At 43.5% G+C, this 24,187-nt stretch overlaps 1 protein-coding gene across 1 annotated transcript in view; it reads left to right on the top strand.

The window, feature by feature from the left end:
- The window catches only part of EXOC3L1 (exocyst complex component 3 like 1), a 123,718-nt gene extending 101,638 nt beyond the window's left edge, over window positions 1–22,080 (top strand). The window contains exons 10-13 of the mRNA XM_069217303.1: window positions 15,716–15,838; window positions 16,410–16,565; window positions 18,786–18,910; window positions 19,334–22,080. Coding sequence (XP_069073404.1) covers window positions 15,716–15,838; window positions 16,410–16,565; window positions 18,786–18,910; window positions 19,334–19,520 — 591 coding nt within the window. The 3' untranslated portion in view covers window positions 19,521–22,080. The remainder of the gene's footprint in view (window positions 1–15,715; window positions 15,839–16,409; window positions 16,566–18,785; window positions 18,911–19,333) is intronic.
- The last annotated feature ends 2,107 nt before the right edge of the window (window positions 22,081–24,187 follow it).

Below are 24,187 nucleotides of genomic sequence, written 5' to 3' on the forward strand. Positions count from 1 at the left end.
GCCACTGCCAACAGGCCATGGCTCGACCCATAAAACCGGCGACCCGTCGAAGGCGCCGAAAAAGGGCACGCCCATAGCGAAGACACCCGACTCCGGTCGAGGGACCGCCATGGAGCAACCTCGGAGCCGAGATAGCGGCTCCGAGAGGCAAAAACAAGATGCCGGCACCGAAAAACATCGGCACCGAGACACACTGCCGAAAGCCACAAAAATTCTGTCGGTGCCGAAGCCGAAAAAAGATTCTCTCTCGGCGCCGAAAAGTTCCACACCTTCATCCTACACAGAGGAACAAGGAATAAGTGGCCAGATGCACAGATTTGGACAAGAGCTCCAAAGTGTAGAATCAGACTACACACAAAAGAGACTGTACATCCAGCAAGACACAGGGAAGATATCAACCCTTCCCCCAATAATGAGGAAAAGAAGGATCGGACTTCTCAAGGATGACGCACAACCACAAGCCAAAGTGGTTAAAAAAGTCACGCCTCCGCCCTCTCCACCACAACAGGCATTGCCGGCACAAACACCGCCACAAATGCACTCACCAGCGCAAACTACCATAAGTCAAGATAATCAGGATCAAGACGCTTGGGACCTATATGACACCCCAGTGCCGGACAATGATCCCGATTCATACCCCACAAAGCCGTCACCGCCAGAGGACAGTACCTCATACTCGCAACTGGTGGCTAGGGCTGCAGAATTCCACAATGTCCAACTGCATTCCGATCCTATAGAGGATGATTTTTTATTTAACACCCTCTCGGCTACACATAGCCAAGATCAATGTCTCCCAATGCTACCAGGGATGTTACGGCACGCAAAACAAATTTTTGAAGAGCCCGTAAAATCAAGAGCCATCACCCCAAGGGTGGATAAGAAATACAAACCACCACCCACAGACCCAGTGTTTATTACTTCGCAGTTACCACCTGACTCCGTAGTAGTAGGGGCAGCTCGCAAGAGAGCAAATTCCCATACATCTGGCGACGCCCCACCTCCGGACAAAGAAAGCAGAAAATTTGATGCGGCAGGAAAAAGAGTAGCATCACAGGCAGCCAACCAGTGGCGCATCGCAAATTCTCAAGCGCTGCTGGCCAGATATGACCGCGCACACTGGGATGAGATGCAACTTCTCGTAGACCATCTTTCCCAGGAATACCAAAAAAGGGCGCAGCAAATAGTTGAAGAGGGACAAACGATCTCAAACAATCAAATCCGCTCTTCACTGGACGCAGCCGATACTGCAGCGAGAACAGTCAACACTGCTGTCACCATAAGGAGACACGCTTGGCCTGAAATCCAGCAGGCTGTCCTTAATATGCCCTTCAACGAGAAACAACTTTTTGGCCCTGAAGTGAACACAGCCATTGAAAAACTTAAAAAGGACACAGACACGGCCAAAGCCATGGGCGCACTCTACTCCCCGCAGAGCAGAGGCTCTTTTAGAAAAACTCCATTTAGAGGGGGGTTTCGTGGCCAACCCACAGACACCACCAGCCAACAAACAAGAACCGCACCATATCAGGGTTCATTCCAAAGGGGAGGTTTCAGGGGATATAGAGGGGGTCAATTCCCAAGGAGTAGGGGAAGATTCCAGACTCCAAAAACACCTCCACCTAAACAGTGACTTTCAAGTCACACAACCCCTTCACTCAACACCAGTGGGGGGAAGACTAAGCCAATTCTACCAATCTTGGCAGCAGATTACAACAGACAATTGGGTATTAGCAATAATCCAACATGGCTATTGCATAGAATTCCACAAATTCCCACCAAACATCCCTCCAAAAACACGCAAAATGTCACCACAACATTTAGAACTTTTAGGACTAGAAGTTCAAGCACTACTGCAAAAGGATGCAATAGAGTTAGTACCAGTACAACAAAAAAACACAGGAGTTTACTCCCTGTACTTTCTAATTCCAAAAAAAGACAAAACATTAAGACCAATATTAGATCTCAGGACACTAAATACCTACATCATATCGGACCACTTTCACATGGTCACACTACAAGACATCATTCCACTGCTCAAACAGCAAGATTACATGACCACATTAGACCTAAAAGATGCGTACTTTCATATACCGATACACCCTTCTCACAGAAAGTACCTAAGGTTCGTATTCAAAGGAATACATTACCAATTCAAAGTGTTGCCATTCGGAATAACAACTGCACCAAGAGTGTTCACAAAATGTCTAGCAGTAGTAGCAGCACATATCAGGAGACAACAGATACATGTGTTTCCTTACCTGGACGATTGGCTAATCAAGACCAACACAGTAAAAAAGTGCACAAACGACACCACATATGTCATACAAACCCTTCACAAACTGGGTTTCTCCATCAACTATACAAAATCACACCTCGAACCGTGTCAGACACAACAATATCTAGGGGCAACAATCAACACATCAAAAGGAATTGCCACTCCAAGTCCACAAAGAGTTCAAGCATTCCACAAGGTAATAAGTGCTATGTTTCCAAACCAAAAGATACAAGCAAAATTTGTGCTAAAACTTCTAGGCATGATGTCATCATGCATAGCCATTGTCCCAAACGCAAGACTACACATGCGACCCTTACAACAGTGCCTAGCATCACAATGGTCACAGGCACAGGGTCAACTTCAAGATCTGGTGTTGGTAGACCGCCAAACATACCTCTTGCTTCTATGGTGGAACAGCAACAATTTAAACAAAGGGCGGACATTTCAGGACCCAGTGCCTCAATATGTTATAACAACAGATGCTTCCATGACAGGGTGGGGAGCACACCTCAATCACCACAGCATTCAAGGACAATGGGATGTACACCAAACAAAATTTCATATCAATTACCTAGAACTGTTAGCAGTATTTCTAGCGTTAAAAGCCTTTCAACCCATAATAACACACAAATACATTCTTGTCAAAACAGACAACATGACAACAATGTATTACTTAAACAAACAAGGAGGAACACACTCAACACAATTGTGCCTCCTAACACAAAAAATATGGCAGTGGGCGATTCACAACAACATTCGCCTAATAGCACAATTTATTCCAGGGATCCAAAACCAACTAGCAGACAACCTTTCGCGAGACCACCAACAAGTCCACGAATGGGAAATTCACCCCCAAGTTCTGAACAAGTACTTTCAAATTTGGGGAACACCCCAGATAGATTTGTTCGCAACAAAAGAAAACGCAAAATGCCAAAACTTCGCATCCAGGTACCCACACCGCGAATCACAAGGCAATGCTCTATGGATGAGTTGGTCAGGGATATTTGCATACGCTTTTCCCCCTCTCCCTCTCCTTCCATATCTAGTAAACAAGTTGAGTCAAAACCAACTCAAACTCATACTGATAGCACCCACATGGGCAAGACAACCTTGGTATACAACTCTACTAGACCTTTCACTAGTACCGCATGTCAAACTACCCAACAGACCAGATCTGTTAACACAACACAAACAACAGATCAGGCATCCAAACCCAGCATCATTGAATCTGGCAATTTGGCGCCTGAAATCCTAGAATTCGGACACTTAGACCTCACACAAGAATGCATGGAGGTCATAAAACAAGCTAGAAAAGCTTCCACTAGACACTGCTATGCATCTAAGTGGAAAAAATTTGTTTGCTACTGCCATACCAATCAAATCCAACCATTGCATGCCTCTACAAAGGACATAGTGGGATACTTACTACATTTGCAAAAAGCGAATCTCGCTTTTTCATCTATAAAAATACACCTCGCAGCAATATCTGCTTACCTACAAACTACTCATTCATCGTCTCTATTTAGAATACCAGTTATTAAAGCATTCATGGAAGGGCTAAAAAGAATTATACCACCAAGAACACCACCAGTTCCTTCATGGAACCTTAACATCGTCTTAACAAGACTCATGGGTCCACCTTTCGAACCCATGCATTCCTGTGAAATGCAATATCTAACCTGGAAAGTCGCATTTCTCATTGCAATCACATCCCTCAGAAGAGTAAGTGAAATACAGGCATTTACCATACAAGAACCATTTATTAAATTAAACAAAAAAAAAATAGTTCTAAGAACAAATCCATAATTTCTACCAAAAGTAATCTCACCATTCCATTGAAATCAAACAGTAGAATTGCCAGTGTTCTTCCCACAACCAGATTCCGTGGCTGAAAGGGCACTACATACATTAGACATCAAAAGAGCACTAATGTACTACATTGACAGAACAAAGCTAATCAGGAAAACAAAACAACTGTTCATAGCTTTTCAAAAACCACACATAGGAAATCCAATCTCTAAACAAGGCATTGCTAGATGGATAGTCAGATGTATTCAAACATGCTATCTTAAAGCCAAAAGAGAATTGCCTATTACACCAAAGGCACACTCAACCAGAAAGAAAGGTGCTACAATGGCCTTTCTAGGAAACATTCCTATGAGCGAAATATGTAAGGCTGCAACCTGGTCTACGCCTCATACATTTACTAAACACTACTGTGTAGACGTACTAAATGCACAACAAGCTACAGTGGGCCAAGCTGTACTAAGAACATTATTCCAAACTACTTCAACTCCTACAGGCTAAACCACCGCTTTTAGGGGAGGTAACTGCTTTATAGTCTATGCGAAACATGTGTATCTGCAGCAACATATGCCATCGAACTGAAAATGTCACTTACCCAGTGTACATCTGTTCGTGGCATTAGTCGCTGCAGATTCACATGTGCCCTCCCGCCTCCCCGGGAAGCCTGTAGCCGTTTAGAAGTAGATCTTAAATCTTAAACATTTGTACATTTGTAAATAATTATTATAAACTTTTTATGTACATACGTATTCACTCCATTGCATGGGCACTATTTATAGCAAACAACTCCATCCTCACCCTCTGCGGGGAAAACAATCTAAGATGGAGTCGACGCCCATGCGCAATGGAGCCGAAGAGGGAGGAGTCCTTCGGTCCCGTGACCAAAAAAGACTTCTTTGAAGAAAAACAACTTGTAATACTCCGAGCCCAACACCAGGCAGCGGACTGTGCGAAACATGTGAATCTGCAGCGACTAATGCCACGAACAGATGTACACTGGGTAAGTGACATTTTCATTTTTGATTGTATTTGGAAATCAGTTAGGCAAAGTGAAATGTTTCGCACACAAAATAATTTTGTGTAAAAATGCTATGTCTGTAAGACAGAAATTGCAAAATGTTCCATTGAGTTATAGAGTGAAACTAAAGGAAATGTTGCAAGATTTATGTGAAAGGACATCATTGAGCCCGTTTAAAGTTCTGACAGGATATCTCCAGTAGTAATTTCATTGAAACCCAATGGGGATTTAAGACTGTGTGTAGACTTAAAATGCCTCAATGAAGCTATTTGGGGGGATGCTTTTCCTTTTCCAAATCTGCAGGAACTGATGTTGTCAATTTGGGAGGCAAAATTATTTTTGACAATTGATTTAGCCTTTACATACCATCAAATCCAGCCAGGCCCCGACTCTAAACACTGTGCAGCCTTTATTACACCTGAAGGGATGTTTCAATATAAAGGAATACCATTTGGTGTGGCAAGTAAATCTGCTGTGTTTCAGAGGGAGATGTCCAGGGTATTATCAGGCATAACTGGTGCAAAGGTATTTCAGAACGACATATTGATTTTCGGGAATGGCTTAGCAGTGAGAAAACAGAAATGTGATTTTGGTAAAGAGCAAGTGGAATATTTGTGGCATGTCCCGAAATCAAGCCATGTACAAGCCATTGTTGAAGTTCTCAAGTCCAAGTGTAAGGAGCAATTTATGTATTTTTTAGGTTTGGCGGAGTTCTTTTCTTGATTTGTGGAGAATTATGTATCCAAGGTGCAGAATTTACAAGCATTATTAAAGAAAAGTGTAAAGTTTTGTTGGAATCATAATGAAGAATTAGTAGCAATCAAAAATGAGATTGTCAATGCACATACTTAAAATAATTTGTAGTGGGAGCAGACTGCACGATATTTGTGGATGCCATTGCATATTAAAAAGGAGCAGTGTTAACATAAAAGAAAAATGGTAATGAGTGGGTGGTAGCATATGCATTTCGTACTCTAACTTAAGCAGAGAGAAAATATTTTGTAATAGTGAAAGAGTTACTTGTTGCTACTTGGGCGGTAGAAGAGTTCCGAATGTATGTTGGGGAAAGGAAATTTAAGATTTCTGTGGACCATAAACCTTTGGTAAACATTTTGAAACCCAAGGGTGAAAAAATCTTACAGCATGGTTAGCTTCAAAATTGCAAATGTACCATTATAACATAGTGCATGTGCCACGGAAAAAGAATTGGGAGGCAGATGGGTTGTCACAGCTACCTCTGAAAAATGGGAAAATGTATGAAGTAGATTAAAGTGAATGTGATGTAGCATACACGTATGAAGATGTAGTGTGTCAGTAGAATTCAGAGATTAAGAATGGGATGGAGCTGTTGGAAGAAAAGTGGATGAAGGAAATGGAAAAAGATGGAGCAGGGATGTGGAATTCCTATTGCCTGACGCCCGGGACATCTTGTTTGGGGTCAAGGGCAACAAGTTTTTATGTTTACTTTGTCCTTGGGACAAGTAGGCCCAACCCTCTGCAGCACAAACCCTTTGGCTGCCTGTTTACAGAGAGTGGAACTCTCTGCAGTTGAGGTAATGTGTTTCCAAAAGATAATGCTGTTCGAACTTGTATTTATGGTTCATTATTTGAAATCCTTCATTATTAGGGTGAGTGCTGTAAATAAATGTTTTAAGGTCACATTTCACTACAGATGTTGGTTCCAGTACAAAAAAAAAACGTGTATACACGTTTGAAAAGTTTAGGCTATGAGGCTAAGTATAATGCTCCCAGAATGCTCTCTGATTAGATGCAAATGAAGTGTAATTTAGTAAAATGTGTTGGTGCATGCTAGTATTTCCCAAAAATATTTCTAATGGAAAATCAGTGTAATCATTTTCAACACGATTATGGCAAGCATGAAAATAAACAAACACTGACAAAGCCAACTGATCTGACATATTTTTATAAGTCTTTTAGTTTCATCAATGCGTGTCTTGTTTTGACTTGGCTTTTGTAACACTTTATTGTTGTGGGAGCTATCAGGCCCTCAACACTGTAACAAACAGTGGCAAAAAAAAACAAAAAACGTTTTTGAACTCTAAAAGCACACGTTGCCACCAGTGGCATAACAAAGGCCCCGCAGCCGCCCTCCTGGGGGCCCCTTCAGCACAGCACCTGGCCTGAGTGAGTCTGTAGAGGGGGCTCCTCCATGTTCTTTGCAAAGGGGCACCCTCCAGTTTTGTTACGTCAATGAATGCCACTGTAGTTCCTGACACTGAACAAAACTACTTTGTGTGCCAATATGCTCCTTGTGGAAGAGCAGAATGCGATCGCTCACAGTAAAGCCAGCCGAAAGAGAGAGAAATAGAAGTTTAATAAAAACAAAATGTTTTGTTAACACCAGACCTAATTAGGGACCAAGACCCACATGTAGGTAGCTTTTTGCATGTCGCAAACAGCGACTTTCGCTATTTGCGGCGTGCAAAAAGCACGTTGCGATGCACAAACCCAGTTTTGCCATTCAGTAACCTGGTAACCGAATCGCAAAACGGGTTTGCGACTCGCAATTAGGAAGGGGTGTTCCCTTCCTAATTGCGACTCGCAGTGCAATGTAGGATTGTTTTGTGACCGCGAACGCGGGCGCAAACCAATCGCAGTTTTCACCCATTTCAAATGGGTGCTAACACTTTCGCTAAAGGGAAGGGGTCCCCATGGGACCCCTTCCCCATTGTGAATGTCACTGTAAACATTTTTTCAGAGCAGGCAGTGGTCCTGCGGAACACTGCCTGCTCTGAAAAAATGAAACGAAAACGTTTCATTTTTCGTTTTTGTAATGCATCTCGTTTTCCTTTAAGGAAAACGGACTGCATTACAAAAAAAAAAAAAAACAGCTTTATTAAAAAGCAGTCACAGACATGGTGGTCTGCTGCCTCCAGCAGACCACCATCCCTGTGAGGGCCGCCATTCGCAAGGGGGTCGCAAATTGCGACCCACCTCATGATTATTCATGAGGTGGGCATTTGCGAAGCCCTTGCGAATCACAGATGGTGCCATCCTACATTCGGATTTGCGACTCGCAAATTGCGAGTCTCTCTGACTCGTAATTTGCGGGTCGCAAATCTGAACCTACTGACATGTGGCCCCAAATTCTTAAAGAAAGTCACAAAAGTGCACCCATGGTATATGTCGTACCCCTATAAAATATTTGTGAACTGTATTTTAGCATGGGTAAATACGATGTGTAGATTTGCTCATGTGAAAATCTATTGAGCATTTGCAAGTTCATTTTCCCTCCAGCCACTTTCTTCCCAACCCTGGAAGAAGTTCTAATTCTGCCATTGTCAGGAGTAAATGTCCAACCTTTCTTATTATGGGAAAATATTAGAGAGAAGCTGGTGAAAATCTTTAAAACATGCAGGTTAGTAGGTTTGCAGACTCAAAGGCATTTCAGCCCTGGAACTATTGCTTACTGCTTCCTCCAGCCCCAGTATGCAGATCTGCAGAAAGGTGGAAAAATAAGGAAATTGCTACAGTAGGGATAGAAACTGCAAGTATTCAAGCCCTACTAAGGTAGTAGCCCTGGCATAATCAGAGAGGCTATTATCAGAGGTCTTACATAATGAGATTGCTGCCATAATTTGTCGCCACACTACATGGCACCAAAGGGACAAGTAGATCTTTTTACAGGACAAGTAGATTTGAGAAGCAACCTGTCCCCTGGACAAGTAGATATTTTAATAAATTCCACACCCCTGTGGAGTGTTGCTAGGTGTAAAGGAATTCCTTGTAAAAGGGTAGCCATCGGAAAGGGATTTGCAAGGTGAATATAGCACATTTTGGAAAGTCAAGGACAACTTATCCATTTGTAATAATATTGTTTTAAGAGAAAATAGGATTGTACCTCCCATCGGGATGCAAAAAAGTATTGTCAAGTTAGGACATGAAGGTCATGGGGGAATGGCGAGTACCAGGGGAAAAATCAAAGAACATTTTTGGTGGCAAGGTCTAGATGGAATGGTGGACCATTGGGTGAGAGAGTGTAGTGAGCGTAACACAAGTGACAAGGTGGTTAAACCCATGGTGGTACCTTTGCAGATGGCTGAGTTACCAGATGGACAGTGGCGTAAAGTAGTGATTGATTTCATGGGACCATTTGCCACATTGCCATCCAAAGAGGCATATGCTATTGTTCTCATAGACTATTTCTCGAAATGGCCAGAAGTAAGTATGGTCAATCAATCAATCAATTAATCAGTTAGGTATTTATAAAGCGCAGCTTATCACCCGGCGGGTCTCACAGCACTGGAGGGGGGGAGGATGCGGATCAGTCAAAGAGCCAGGTCTTCCTGAACTGGATCAGCATGGAGGATTGCCTGAGGTGGAGATGCATTGTGTTCCAGGTCTGCGCCGCGAGGTAGGAGAAGGATCTTCCTCCAGCTGAGTTCTTGCAGATCCTAGGGGTGGAGGCGAGGGCCAGCTGGGCAGAGCGGAGCTGTCTGGTGGGAGTGCAGAAGGAGAGGCGGTGGTTGAGGGAGGCGGGTCCAGTGTTGTCTAGGGCCTTGTATGCGTGTGTGAGGAGCTTGAAGGTGATCCTTTTGTTGACCGGTAGCCAGTGGAGGTCTCTCAGATGTGCAGTGATGTGGTTGTGGTGGAGGATGTCCAGGATGAGTCTGGCTGTGGCGTTCTGGATTCTCTGGAGTCTTGTTTGGCGTTTCTTGGTGACGCCGGCATAGAGTGCATTGCCGTAGTTGGGTTTGCTGCTGACGAGTGCCTGCATGACCATTCTTCTTGCTTTGATGGGGATACATTTGAAGATCTTTTGGAGCAGGCGAAGTGTGTGGAAGCACGATGATAAGACTGCGTTGACTTGGCGGGCCATAAAGAGCGAGGAATCGAGGGTGATGCCGAGGTTATGTGCGTAGTCGGTGGGCGAGGGGGGCACTGAGGGCTGCATGTCACCAGGAGTCATACTAGGCAGAGGGGGTGGAGCCCAGGATGAGTATCTCAGTCTTGACGGAGTTGAGCTTGAGACAGTTGTCTTTCATCCAGTTCCATTGTAGAGGTTGTTTTTAGCCGTTGGTTCATCAGTGAGGGAGAGAATCAGCTGGGTGTTGTCGGCGATGGAGACGATGTTGAGACCATGGTGTCTGACGACGTTAGCGAGCGGGGTTCATGTAGATATTTAAGAGGGTGAAGCTCAGGGAGGAGCCCTGGGGTACATCGCAGCAGGTCTCCGTCGGTTTTGAGGTGAATGGTGGGAGCTGGTCTCTCTGGGTTCGAAGAGTGAGGAAGGAACGTATCCACTCAAGGGCCTTGCCACGGATGGTGGCATCATGTAGTCTGCTGCAGAAGGTGGTGTGGGAGATGGTGTCGAAGGCGGCAGAGAGGAGCAGGAAGATAGGGCTGCTGTTTTGCCGCGGTCGTGAAGGGTGCAGATGTCATCTTTGGCTGTGAGACGTGCAATCTCGGTACTGTGGTTGCTCCTGTTTCCGGATTGGAAGGGGTCCAAGATGTGGTTGGTCTTGATGAATTTGCTGAGCTGAATGTTGATGGCCTTCTCGATGACTTTGGCTGGGTAGAGGAGCGGAGAGATGTATCTGTAGTTTTTCTGGTCCGTCGGGTTGGCAGAGGATTTTAGAGGGTTGATCTCTGCATGTTTCCAGTCTTCTGGGAAGGTGGCGGCCTCAATAGAGCAGTTAATAGCGTGGCACAGTTCAGGGGGGATGGTGGCTTGTTTAGGGATGTGGTGGGAGCAGGGCTCCGAGGGTGCCCTGGAGTGGATTGATTTAATGACCTTGAGGGTATCTTCCGAGGAGATGAGGGGGAGTGGTGTGGGGTTTGTGGGGGGGCAGTCCTTGGTTACAGTGACAGTGGGTGAGTTGTTCTTGGTGAAGGAGAGGTGGACGTAATGGTAGTCGGGCCAGTGTAGTTTAGAGGTGTGTGAGACAGAGATGTTGTTTCCTGTAGAGAAGACAGGATCAAGGGTGTGTCCTGCTGAGTGGGTTGGGGAGTTGACCAATTGTTTGAGTCCGAGGGTGGCGACATTCTCTATTAGGGATGATGTGTTCTGGTTGCTGAGACTGTCCAGGTGGAAATTGAGGTAGCCGAGGAGGATGTAATCCACTGAAGTGAGGGTATGGGTTGGGATGAAGTCTGCTATGGAATCGCTGAAAGGGCAGGGTTCGGGGGGGTCTGTAGATGAGGGTGCCGCAGAAGGTGGTGTTTGAGTTGATCTGAATCTGGAAGTGGAGGTGTTCCATTCTGGGAAAGTGGTTGTCGAAGCTGGTTGTGAGGCAGAGGATGTTATTGTGGACGATGGCAATGCCTCCTCCTGGTCTATTGATGCGTTCTTTGTGGATGATTTTATAGCCGTTGGAAGTGTAACCACGGATGTGTTTATTGATTTTCTGGAAGATGTTTTTGCTAGAGAAGGTATCCCAGAAACACTGGTATCGACAATGGTGTACAACTCACATCAAGTAAAATGCAGTCATTTTTGGAAACTTGTTGGGTGAATCATATAAGAGCATCATTATATCATCCCGAAAGTAATGGCCAGGTTGAGAGGTTCAACAGAGTAGTCCAAGAAGCTATACAATTGGCACTTAAATTGAATTTGTCATGGAAGAATGCTCTTCAGAGTATGCTGTTATCTTATAGGATCACACCACATTCTGTAATAGGCAAAATACCGTTTGAGGTGTTAAGCGGAAGGAAGCCATCATCAAAACTTGTGCCGTGGTGGTTGAGAAATAGAAAAAAAAGGAAGTGAAGTTAGAAATTGAAAGTCAAATGAGGAGGAGGGTGGAAAAGTACCAAAGTCAAGTAAAGAATAAAATTAATAAGGAGAAAAATATTCCAAATGTTTCAGTTGAACAATATGTGCAAGCGAGGTTACCAGGTTTTTGTCTTAAAAGGAGCACCCCAATGGACTGATTATGTAAGGATATTGAAGGTTTTGGATGGTGAAGTAAGACTAGAAGATGGTAGGGTCTGTAATTTACGTCATGTGAGTTTGTGTAAGGAGGTCAATGTACATGGTGGTCAGAAATGCGAAATGCAGGATAATGGTAGTGGATATTTGATGGGGGATAGTGTTTCCCCTGATATGTGTTCGAGGTTAGTAAATTAAAATAACTCCAGGAATTGTGTGGATGAAAGTGATACAGTTCAGAGTGATCCTGGAGTACAGGTTCAACATAATGCGAGGGAGAGAAGATTGATGGGTCAGCTCAAAGAATTTGTGATGAAATAAAGAAAAAAAAATGTTCTGTGCTGTGAAGACTTATAAGATGTTCTATTGTATCTTGTTGGTTTTAATATATTTTTTGTGTGAAATTCTTGTCAGTATATTTTTTGTGTGTCTCGTGTTACTGTAATTTTGTATTTGGGGGGAAGGTCTGTGGGATATTTGAATGCTGGGGGGAAAATGTAGAATAAGGAATCTAAGTGTGGAACACAAATGTTGCGACCGGCAGTTGCTGGTGACAGTGTTCATGGTCACGTCATGCTGGCATTGCTCTTGTATTTAATGGATTTTATTCTGCAACTTTGATGATTAAACTTACAACGTACAATATACTTATACTTATTATGTCGTCCTTCTTAACAAGTACCTGGTTTGATGTCTAGAACAAGTTCAGGTACCTGACCAGAGTCTTTGACAGTACCCTGCATGTCAGAGGCAGTGAGCCGACAAAACGTACTCAATCTCAATAACACTTTGTGTGTGAGTCAATGTGATAAAACCCTGTCTCGTGATTCTGCATAAGGTGGACATGGTCGGGAACGGAGAACCAATGTAAAATAGACAATTTAATTGCCAAACAAAAGAGCTATTGGGATGCTGTCTTTCTCACCAAGGGGTTTAAGGGACAGTGTCCATCTATTTTGGTGGAGTAGTCTCTCAGCAGGCAGGAGATTACACCTCCTTCTGAAAATGCCTATTTCTTAGGGGTCAAGTCTTAAATTGATCCTCCCACTGGTCTTCTTTCACCTGTTATACATTGAAATATTGAATATATTATAGGTCTCATCTACACACAGCTTTTAGCTGCCTGTTTTTAAAAGACTTATTGTTGACAATACTGTTACCTATAGTGAGCGTTAGGTCAGCCCATTGGTTAACGTTCTTGTCAATTTCATTTGTTGGCTTTATGTAGCGGCTTGTTTTTATCTTCTTGTGTTTGTCCCTCTCCAAGAGCATTTCTTCTTTACCATCCTTTTTTTAATATGACTGATATCCTTCCACTGCTTACATTCAAAGAACTACTTTTCCTTCTAGCACTCCCTGAAATGTATGTGTTTTCTTGGTCTCCCCTTATTTGAGCCTGTGCTGCTTCCCCTTCACAGGCTTGTCTCCATGCCCTCCAGGTTGCTCTCCTAACCCCCTCATTGTCCATTGCTTCCTCCACCCTCCCTGTTATGGTTACATTATTTATTTACTGATGTTTTTATATATTTATTTATTTACTGAAGCTTTTATAATGTGCCACTAATGGCAAAGTCAATAGCTCACCCAACCAAACTAATAATATGGAAAACAATTTCAAAACTGTTTTCTGTACGTTCAAGATGACTGCCACCAGCATCAAGCACCATGACGTGTGATGTATTGTTGCACAACTTGGAAGGTACATCTTGATAGTTTATAAAACTATGTTTTTCATACTTTCCAGATAGATGCAGTATTATGTTGACCTGTTACATCACAGCTTGTGGTGGCCATATTGAAAGTATAGAAAAAAAACTTTCCAAATTGTTTTCTATATATTTGATATAGCTAGTTCCCGATGTTGGCTTTGCCAGTGAAGGTGTACCATCTGTTTAAACTCCCCATCTGTGAACACCAAGCTTTCTTTGGTGCACTTTCTACCATGTGGAGCAGGGTTTGCCCGCTGTGCCTAACCTTTATTGCCCTACCTGCTGTGAGCATCCAACCCATGCTGTGCTTAGTCTTAGCTGTTGCAAAGGGCATTGATCACAGCGTCTGGCTTTTGGTCATGCCCAGCAACCAACGTGCCAGCACTAGCTCTGAGCTTCAGCCAACCCAAGCGCCCAACCCAATATAAATGGCCAATCATTGACGCACACAGCCTTTGGGCATGTGCATGGAACTGGCCACTGACCAGTCCCATGCACATGCTTGTGGCCAGGACCAGTGATCAATCTGTCACAGGCTGTCAGTCACTGCTGTAAATGTTCAAAGGCCATGCCCAGCAGGGGGGTGGCTCCAGGGTCTGGCCTTCAATCAGGCTTACCATCCAGCACCATATGAGCGCTGAACCCTTTGGCCGTTCTCAGTGGGGGTCGGTGACAAGACCTAGCTTAAGGCCAGGCCCTACGACAAACCCTGTACGGGGTACCAAACCGTCGTACATGTGCCTCTGTTTAAAATTCACCAGTGGTTTGTCCTCCCCTCTGACACTCCTTGCCTACTAAGTTCAATGTTTCATCTGGTCTGCCTTCTGCTTATCGTATGTGACTAGTCCAGCTTTGGCCACCATGTGCTCATTCTCCTGACTTCCACTAAAACCATTTAACTATTTTCAATCCACAGATTTTTCTTCCCCCTCTCCACTTTCCCCTAAAACGTATCTCGTTTCTGAGGCATTCCTTGCAGCGTTCCATCTGTTTAGAAGTTGTTGGATTTGTAACCAAACTGTTACATTGTCTCTCTTACCTAAGGCCCACTGATAGTATCAGTACAGTTTTATATATATATATATGTGTGTTGGTGCTGGAAGAATGGCGACTTGGAAAGCGGAATGTCTTGCATAATGATGGCACGCTGATAGGTCAGTATTCTTCCACAATAGGTGGAGTTTACGGTTGCCACAGAGTTACATCAAATTGGCTAGCCTGGACTACACAAAGTCAGACACTTTAATGATTGATAAAGAACAACTGCTCCCCCCACTTCTCTAAGGAGAAGGGATCAGGCACGTGATGGCACACTGCCTCAGGTCTCAGGTCTATTCTGCTCTGTCTCTGCACGGGCAGGTACTGACTCCTGCGCTCTGAGCCATTTCTCCCACACTAATGATAACACTAACATCCCCCTAATATGTGCCCCATCAAGGTATTTTCCTCACTCCTCAGCTCAGAGCTAAAATGAGAAATCAGAAACCTTACCTCATCACATATAGGTACTTTGAAGACGTTATCTGACCACTCAGATTAATCATTCAGGCAAAAGCCAAGTAAAACTGATTCTCTTCTTGGGTCCTTCTACTTTCAATGTAAGTTCCCTCCCCTCCATGCATAAAACCTTAATCTCTCTACAGTTGTGAAGGAGGGAAATGCAAGACACTACATGCTGTTTATACTCAATGAAATGCCACATAACTGTTTTAATAGTTGCACAGTGCCATTATTATTAATATTTTTAAGAAGAAATAAATCATATTGTGCACCTTTTGTTAAATGGACCTCATCACTACGGTAATTACTTTCACTTTTTAGCAACCATCCTGTGGGTCAAATTGTCTCAGATATTGTGATTCACACACCTCATAATGCTGAATATATCAGTGTCATGTATATTATACACAGTAGAACAAACATTGAGAGAATATCTTGGATATGCTCACATGCTTGCCTGAGGGTTGGTGATACATGTTTGCCTAGTAACATATCTGTATTCTTGGTTACAGCCTTTCTTTGTGCACCTGCCCTCGCGGAACTGGCTGTCAGGGATCCAGATCATTGATAACGTGTGCGGGGTTACAGAGCGCTATTGCAGGCACTTCTCCCGTGCCAGAAACCCAGGCTGCAAGGTGAGAATATCTACCGGTGGACATGGAGTGCAGTCCATCTGTATAACTAGGCCCTACCCAGCGATCACATGCAAAACTACAGCTTAGAACTTTGTTAACCTGCACTGACCGCCTCTGACAATGTGCAGGAACCGCCTGTCATCATATAAACTATACTGACCACCAATGGTAATCTAAAGAAATCAAGTGGTCTTTTGAAGTCACCGGAACGCTCTGAGGAGGAACTGCCTCAACAAAAGACTTGTTTTTTTGCATCTGTAGGTTCTTTTTACATTGCAATACACTCCGTAGAACCAGTGAGCCAGTTCTATCATAAGGTAAAGCAAGCGGTCACCAAGGTTGCTAGTAGCAGGCTTGTGGCTCAGTACCCAATAAAAGCAGTAAAAATAGCTACATACCCTAAAGAAATGGGTGGCAAAATGGCAAATGCTAATATCACGCCAACTGTGATTTGTTAAACCTGCACTACCCTTCAGTCACTGTAATGTAGGAAGGGGCGTCTCTGGGTTTGATACCTTATGTAGGTTATGGCATTCCTGTGGTCTGAGCTTTCTCTTCTTTCACGTTCTAGTTCCTGCTGTCAGAGTGTGAGCGCATGGTGGTGATCGAGTACATTCGGGGGTTCATGCAGAAGAGACTGCAGTGCAAGAACCCTGCGGAGAGGGTTCAAGCAGCCGATCACATGTCCCAGGAGGCGCAACAACTGGAGGAGCTTTTCTCCAGACTGGTGAGAAGAGTATTCTCTGCACATAGGTCTGTCTCGGAAAAAGGATTAAGAGTAGCTCATCAAGGAGAGAGATGGCAGGCAGTTAGGTAGAAGCAATGGGGAAGTTAGGAAGATGCCAAACACTGATGTTAGGGAGCAGCTCACTGCCTGTGAGATTTGGGGGAGTTAGTGTCAGTGAAAGAGGCTAAGGAGACGGTCAGTGGAAGTGAGAGAATGTTACAAAGCCTCCACACACTAGGGTTGTAAAACACGACATCTATTGAAAAAGTTCACAGCATACAAGCCTGTCAGCAACCGGGATCCAACAGACTATGGCCAGAATCTCATTAAAATAGATTTTCAAGGAAAATTAAAGGCACACAGTGATAACACATCATCCCCTCCTACAAAACAGAAAACAAACAAAAGTAACATTCACTATAAAATGCTGATAAAACTATCAGCTAAAAAGGATTACATTGAAAGGTAAATGAGTAGAGAATTAAAGATGCAAACACAAAGGAACACTAAATTGCTATTGATACGTAATCATCTTAATTCCTGGGGATCCTTACTTTCTGACCATTAGTCATGGTTGTAACATTCTCTTCCTTGTGAATGGAAACTGCTGCTTTCTCACACTCATCGCAGTCCTTACGTTCCACATTCCACACCTTTTCTCCTTTTTCATATGCCATTTCTTCCCATCATCTAGCAGCACACTGTTAGTTTCACCTCAACAACACGTTTAGGAACTGACCACCTGGATGTTCCTTTCCTTCTTGAATTACCCACTCACACACAAACCATACCCCATACCTTGCACCGTCTTCGCATGTTTGTCATTATATCGCTTGAGGTACCTGCTGAGTCTTTGCCGCACCACCTCATTGGGACACTCCTCAACCATTTTATGAAAAAATAATCCTACCCATTCATCCAGGAGATGAACGGAAGTCTTTCCAATTCATGCAGTATAACCTGCTGTGCAGGGCACTCTGCCTCTCAAAAGATAAATAGGAGTTTCCTCCATCAAAGAGTGTGGCATTGTCCCATATTTCCATAACCTTTTTTTTCACTTCCTCTTTCAGGTCTAAACCACTCTGCACCGATAGTTGCACATAATCACCCAACACTATCAAAACACTCCACCATCCATTCTCAAGCAGATGGTACTAGGCAGTACCATATTGCCTAATCCCATGCACCTGCAGGTATCTCCGGAATTCTTGCGAAACAAATTGAGGTCTCTTTTCCCTAATAGTCTCCTCTAGGCAACAGGCAGTCCTTCCCCCTACAAACTTCTTTGTGAAAATTTTACAACATTAGATGACTTCTTTCAAGAGTCCAACCTCTGGCGATGAATAATAATTATTAAACAACACAATGGCATACTTTTCGTCCAAACCTTGACTACAGAAGGACGACATGTCCATCCCTACCTTTTGTCACCCATGCTTGGGAAAATCCATAGGAACTATAGATATTTCATTTGCCACTTGAGATTTATCACTGCCAACACACATAATGCATCCTCTTATCTATCATTCTATATTGCGGTCCATGCTTTGCACAAGATGTCAATTCAAGCCGACCTCTTAATGTAGGAACTTCTCCTTGCCTTACAGGCACACATTGGTAATAGAACACAAACGCAATCTTAGGTATAACAGGGAGGTTAGAGAAGGAGTCAAGGCAAGGGAGGAGTTAGGGGAATTCACAGTGCTAGAGAGACGTTTCAGGGAGGCTGTCAGTGCTAGGGATAAGGCAAAGATGCTAGTCATATTAGGGGAGAGATGGCAGTTGCCTTGGAAACAGGCTAATGGCCAATCTTGGCAAGAAGGCACAGGCTGCTGGTAGGGCATTAGGGAAACAGTGGGTGATGAAGGCTGCTGGTCAACAAGGCAAATGAGGAACAGAGGTGAGAGATGCTAGTCATGTAAGGGAGAGAAGCAAGGAGCTTTTCAGAAACAGAGTTCATGCTAGTTGGTTAGTACTGGAAACAGAGATCAGGGCAGTTGGGCAGCGCCAGGAACTGAAACAAGGAGCTGGCCAGAGATGAAGTGAAAAGAGATATGGGTTGTTGGTAAAGGAAGAGGCTAGGGTTGCTCGTCTATGACAGCAAAATGGTCAGCCTCACAAATGGAGGTATAGGTGGCTTGAGAGTGCTAAGAAGTGGGATCATAGTGGCAAGTCATTGTATGGCATACCATTTACAGTCCTTCTCTCTTACGTTATTAGGGACTCCCACAAACAGAGCAGTGCGTCAGTGTCATTCTGGGCATCCAGGAACTCCTCCGTCTACAGGATCCTAACCTGCTCAGCCTGGAGGTATCTGGGTTCACTGCCAAGTATCCGGATATCAGGTATCCTTCCCTGTTCCCTCCATTTACTTGTTTTTATCTTTACTTGTCTTGCTGCTCTTTTTCTAACTCTTCTACTCTACACTACGCTTCCTCCTCCTTGTGGGTGTGCTGTTTAACTGTCCTTTTCACATACTCGTCCTTACTGTCTGCTCTCTTACCCATATTGGATAAATAATGCCCTACAGAGAATTTTAGGTGTGCTCAATAAAAAAAAACTGTGAAAGATTCGCAAGGGAGTGAGAGGGTGTTTGGGGGGAGTGTTAGAGCTAGTTAAATGTCAGGAATCCTGCCACGTGACTTACTCTGTCACTATCTTGATTTTTTTTTCCTGTGCAACCAATCTGTCAAGGATACCCCCGGTTTTTGTGCAGATCATTCCACCTTTCAACATATATCCTGTACACTTTTTGATTTTTGTTGCAGTGACGATCACATCTCTGCCCTCCTGGAGTTTCGAGGAGACGTGTCCCGGGACGTGCGCAACCTCGTACTTGAGATGATGCAGCAGAATCCACGCTCACCACCTGGAAACTATCAGCCAATCTTCACCCACATCCTTGTGCCTGCCCCGCTCCTGTCATCTTGTCTACGCTCTGGAAAGTGTGCCTGACAATCCTTGCCTACCTAAAGCAGCCCTGTTTTAGTCGCATTACTGACATAGACATGCCATGCCTAGTTCAGCATGCCACTCGCACAGCTGTCTACCACTGCCACTGTAAGACATGGCAGCCATCTAGGCCCACAAGCTTTCCCAAAGATGGGGTGTACATTTGACAGCGCTGCTGCTCTCCCACACCAGCCACCACATCAAGGTAGTCATACCACATCCTCTTCATCCACATGACTGAAAAGTCTCTCTCTGCTTGAGTCATGATTTCCTTCTATAATCCTTCTGTGGGGTCTGCTGTAAACTGGGTTTTTCTCTGAGGTGCCTCTTCTTGGTTTGTCTCTCTGGTTTCTTGCTTTAGTGTGGCAGCTTTTCATCTGTCTGTTTACAATTTAGATCAGTTTCCCTATTTCTTGGATGTGTTTCTTCAGTCTTGCTGTGGGGTCTATGACTTGTTTGGTTGTCTTTTTTAAGGGCCCTCTCTGTCACTGTGATGTCTTAGTATAGCAGTTGTTCTGATGCCGCTCCTTGATTTATGAATGCATTTCTTCAACCCTGAGCTGGTTGTGTGTCTAGGATATTTCTTATGTCTCCTTTAGGGCCTGGTTTAGAATTTGGCGGAAGAGTTACTCTGTCACAATGGTGACGAATAGCCCGCCAAAATATAAATCCCATAAGATATAATGGGATTTATATTTCGGTGGAAGGGCTATCCTTCACTGTTGTAACGGAGTAACCCACTCGCTGAAATTCAAATGAGGCCCCTAATCTCTCTGATGGCTTTCAGTAGTCTGCTTGTCCTATACAGTGCCTCTTCATTAGGTATGCATGTCACTTCTGGACATCTCTCTCTGTTTTACTTATAGTTAGTCTTCCTTAGGAGTGGATCTTTCGGAGGCATTCTCTGATCTAGCTCTGACTTTAAAGCCTGAACGTCTTTCTCTGGATTTTTTATGCCTGATCTTCTAATTAGTGTGTAAATAAGAGAGAAGATGTTCTGTGTTTCTAAGGAATGTTACTGATGTTTTGGTGCAGTCACTGAAAGGAAAGGAGTTCAACATATTAGGTTGGAGTCGCTGAACACTGGGACCTCAACAAGGCCGGGGTGCAGTCAGTGATAGAGGAGGATTGTCCAAGGTTAGGAAGCATTCCCAAGAGGATGTGTGTACCTTGGAATGGAGTTTGTCCTCTAAAAGATGGCTTCCTTCAGCTTGGAGTATGGTCACTGAGATACTAAAGTTTTTTGGCTTCAGAGAGAAACGAAGTTAAGGAAAAGTCACTAAGAAACTTTGCATCCCTCGGGTTCATGTTTGCTTAGCAACAGAAGAGGTGCTCCTTGGATTAGAGTGTAGCTTCTGAGAGGCCAAAGATCCCACTGGATTGGAGTTTAGGTATTGAGAAACCAGGTGATGCTTAGTGGAAATGAGGTCTCAGGTTTGAGTTCAGCCACAGAGAAATGACATATAATTTAGTTGGAGTGCAGACACTGAAGGGAAAGTGCCTCTTAGGTTGAACATTTAATGGAAGCCAATACAGTCTTTGAGATGCAAATATTTCTCCAATAGCAGTCTCTAAGAAACCTGGCATTGTCATTATACTAGCCTAATCCAGTATCCTTGAGGCTGGTGGAATAATTGAAGAACTAGACCTCGTGCCTACCAGGTTGCGACATAGTTATGGAGCTGCTCAACTTGAGAAAGATAAGTGTTCTTGTAAGAAAGCAGTCTGTGAGTAGAACCATAGTGGTTCTCAGATGAATAATGAGCCACTGATGGCCAGTGTTAGTATCAAATCATTAAGCAGTCACTAAGAGGCACGTTGGCCCTCATAATAGACCAATGCAAGATAGGGTGGCCCTCAGATGAAAACATAATAATTAATTAAATGATTGTGTGGCCATCAGATAAGGGGCAGTTCCTTAGAGATGAATGGCTTTGATGTTAGAGGATATTGTAGGACCCTCATATGGTTGGCCATCCTTGTGAGGCGGTGTTATTCATGTTGGCAATGAAGCCAGAGAGATTGTTGGCCGTTGCGTGTCAAGCCTTCCCTGAGACGGATGGTTTATATTTTAAGAAGCCTTGCCTGAGAGATGGTAGCTATTATAATGGGGGTCATTTCATAGATGAGTGCCTTTCATGTGAACCATCCTTGAAAGATGGTACCCCTCATACTGGAGACCACTGAAAAAGAGATACATACCCCTCCTGTTAGCATCCATCTGAACCACCTGATAAACAACAGCCTCCTATTGTGAGATCCTCCCTGAGAAGTATGGGTATGGGGAGGGTCGTCTGATCAGGATGAATTTATTGTTATGGTGAGCATTGTATTTGAATGAAAGTTTTGGTACCCCTCATTTTGAGGGTCATCATAGAAATTCAGGTGCCCCTGAGATCAAAGGAAATATCTACAACAGATGATCTAACATTTCTCACACCCAAAAACATTCCTGTTTGGTGTACTGTCTGGAAAGACTGATCTCTTTGAATGTGATGTTAGTGCAAAGCATCTCGAATTTATGAGCCCTATGGGCTATGAATACATACAGTTTGTCATTACATTTTTTGCAGCTTCGCCTGTTTTTTTCCTGCTGCCTCCAACTCCCTCTTGATTCTTTGTATGGTTGTATGTGATTTTGTAGAAAAATGATTTTATGGTATACCATTACTGAGAAACAATTTCGCTTAAACTGTTTAATGGAAATTTGCAGGATGAATGGCAATCACCATTTCATAGAAACCAATTCATACAATGTTTTTTTTTTCAAAATTGGCTTTTAAGGTGTAAACACAATGGTTGCAGGTCTTACTTTCAGAAACATTTTTGTTAGAGGTATTTATTTCAGTGGTTTACTTCAGGGAACGTTACTTCAGATTTAAACCTTCTCCATTTTTAGACAGTTATTTTGGAATCTTTTAATTTTCTGACCCCTCATCACTCCTAAACACCAATCTATTCCTGATCTTCTCACAACCCCTAAAGATCATCTATACCTATCCTCAAAAATCCCCTCTCCACGCTAAACTATACTCATCTCTAACCACCAAACTCCACCCATCCCTGAACCATAAAAGCCCTTTCTACCAATAACTCCACCCATACATGAACCCTAAAACTTCTCACTACCTCTACACTTCACCCTTTCCATCGATTCCTGAACCCTAAAAGCCCTTTCTACCTCTAACTCCACCCATACATGAACCCTAAAACCTCTCATTCCCCCACACTTCACCCTTTCCACCCATCTGTGAACCCTAAAACGCCTCACTACCCCAGAACTCCACCTCTCCCTGAACCGTAGAAAACGCTCACTACCCCTAACCACCACCCATCCCTCACCACCCCTAACCTCCACCCTTGTCTGAACCATGCAAACCTCTTTCTCTGCCTGAACTTTACCCATCTCTGATCCCCTAGAAGACCCTCCTTACCCCTAAACCTCACCGATCTCTAATCCCAAAAACCTGTCACTACCCCTAAATTCCACCCACATTTAATGTAATTTTTGTATTTTTTCTTACACTTATCTTTCCTTTAGAATTTTTCCTTTAATTTTTGATTTTTTGTGTTTTATTTGAATTGTCTTTCCTTAAAATTGTTTTTTCATGATTTGGTTTCTTCCAATGTGGTTTCTTAGTTTTCGTTTTTCCATTAATTCACAAACATCATCCATGTATCAGGTATAAATATGCTGCATGTTCTTATGCGTACACACAGAGCTGATTTTCACTATAGGGTGCAGCTAAAATGCGTAATGAGAACCAAAGGAGCCTAACCACATTTGGGGAAGATTCATTGGAGCAAAAAAGCACATGGACTGTACCAAAATAAATTAATTATCTATAGCATTCAGTGCTTAATTTGTGCTTGTTGTGTCCAGTGCGGGGCACCGGTACTTAATTTTGAGGGCTGGCCCTTATTTTTCTGCATCAAGCATTTACTACAAGCAAAAGACACACACCGGAAAGACAGAGGAAGAGAAAAACTAAAAAGCTTCACAATGGGAGAAAGCAGAAAGCTGCAAGAGTGAGCTAGAGGGACAGGGAGTGGCTGTAAATGGATTGAAGAGACCCGAGATGGCTTCAGGATTACGTTTCGTCTGTATTGCGTGTTTGCACATTTAATTGCAGCAGCCACACGTTTAAGGGGAGGGCTTTGGCCACCAGCACGTTTTTATTCACAAATTAAGCACTGGTAGCACAGCAATGGTCTTGAGCTGTTTGCCTGTGCCTCTCGAGCCTGGTGCCTACCTATTGGCAAGGTAAACAGATGCAATATTTCAACATTTTGTTGGGATGTGTTTATAATGTATAGATTCAGCAAGCCTAAGAAGGCCATTATAAGTCCCTTTGTTACTGCTGAGCTCCGAATTACCAATTTCGTTGAGTACTGCAATTATTGTAAGTGTTATCACTAAACCATTACGAATTTTAGCCAGTGGAATTTACAATAGCCGTTGGAATTGATGTTTTTGTACGGATTGCTGCAGAATTTTCCCTCATTCTAGGCACAAATCCACATACACATGTCACCACGTTTTAACCAGTAAAATCTCTGCAGGGAAAACAACTCAGAATTGAGTTTTTCTTGTGCAACTTGTCTTCCTGGTTGGCTGTTTTCTCCCTTTACCATGGAGAATCTGGATTACTTCAATTTTTGTAATGATC

Source organism: Pleurodeles waltl, chromosome 12 (genome assembly GCF_031143425.1).
Source record: "Pleurodeles waltl isolate 20211129_DDA chromosome 12, aPleWal1.hap1.20221129, whole genome shotgun sequence".
In the NCBI taxonomy this organism is placed as follows: Eukaryota; Metazoa; Chordata; class Amphibia; order Caudata; family Salamandridae; genus Pleurodeles; species Pleurodeles waltl.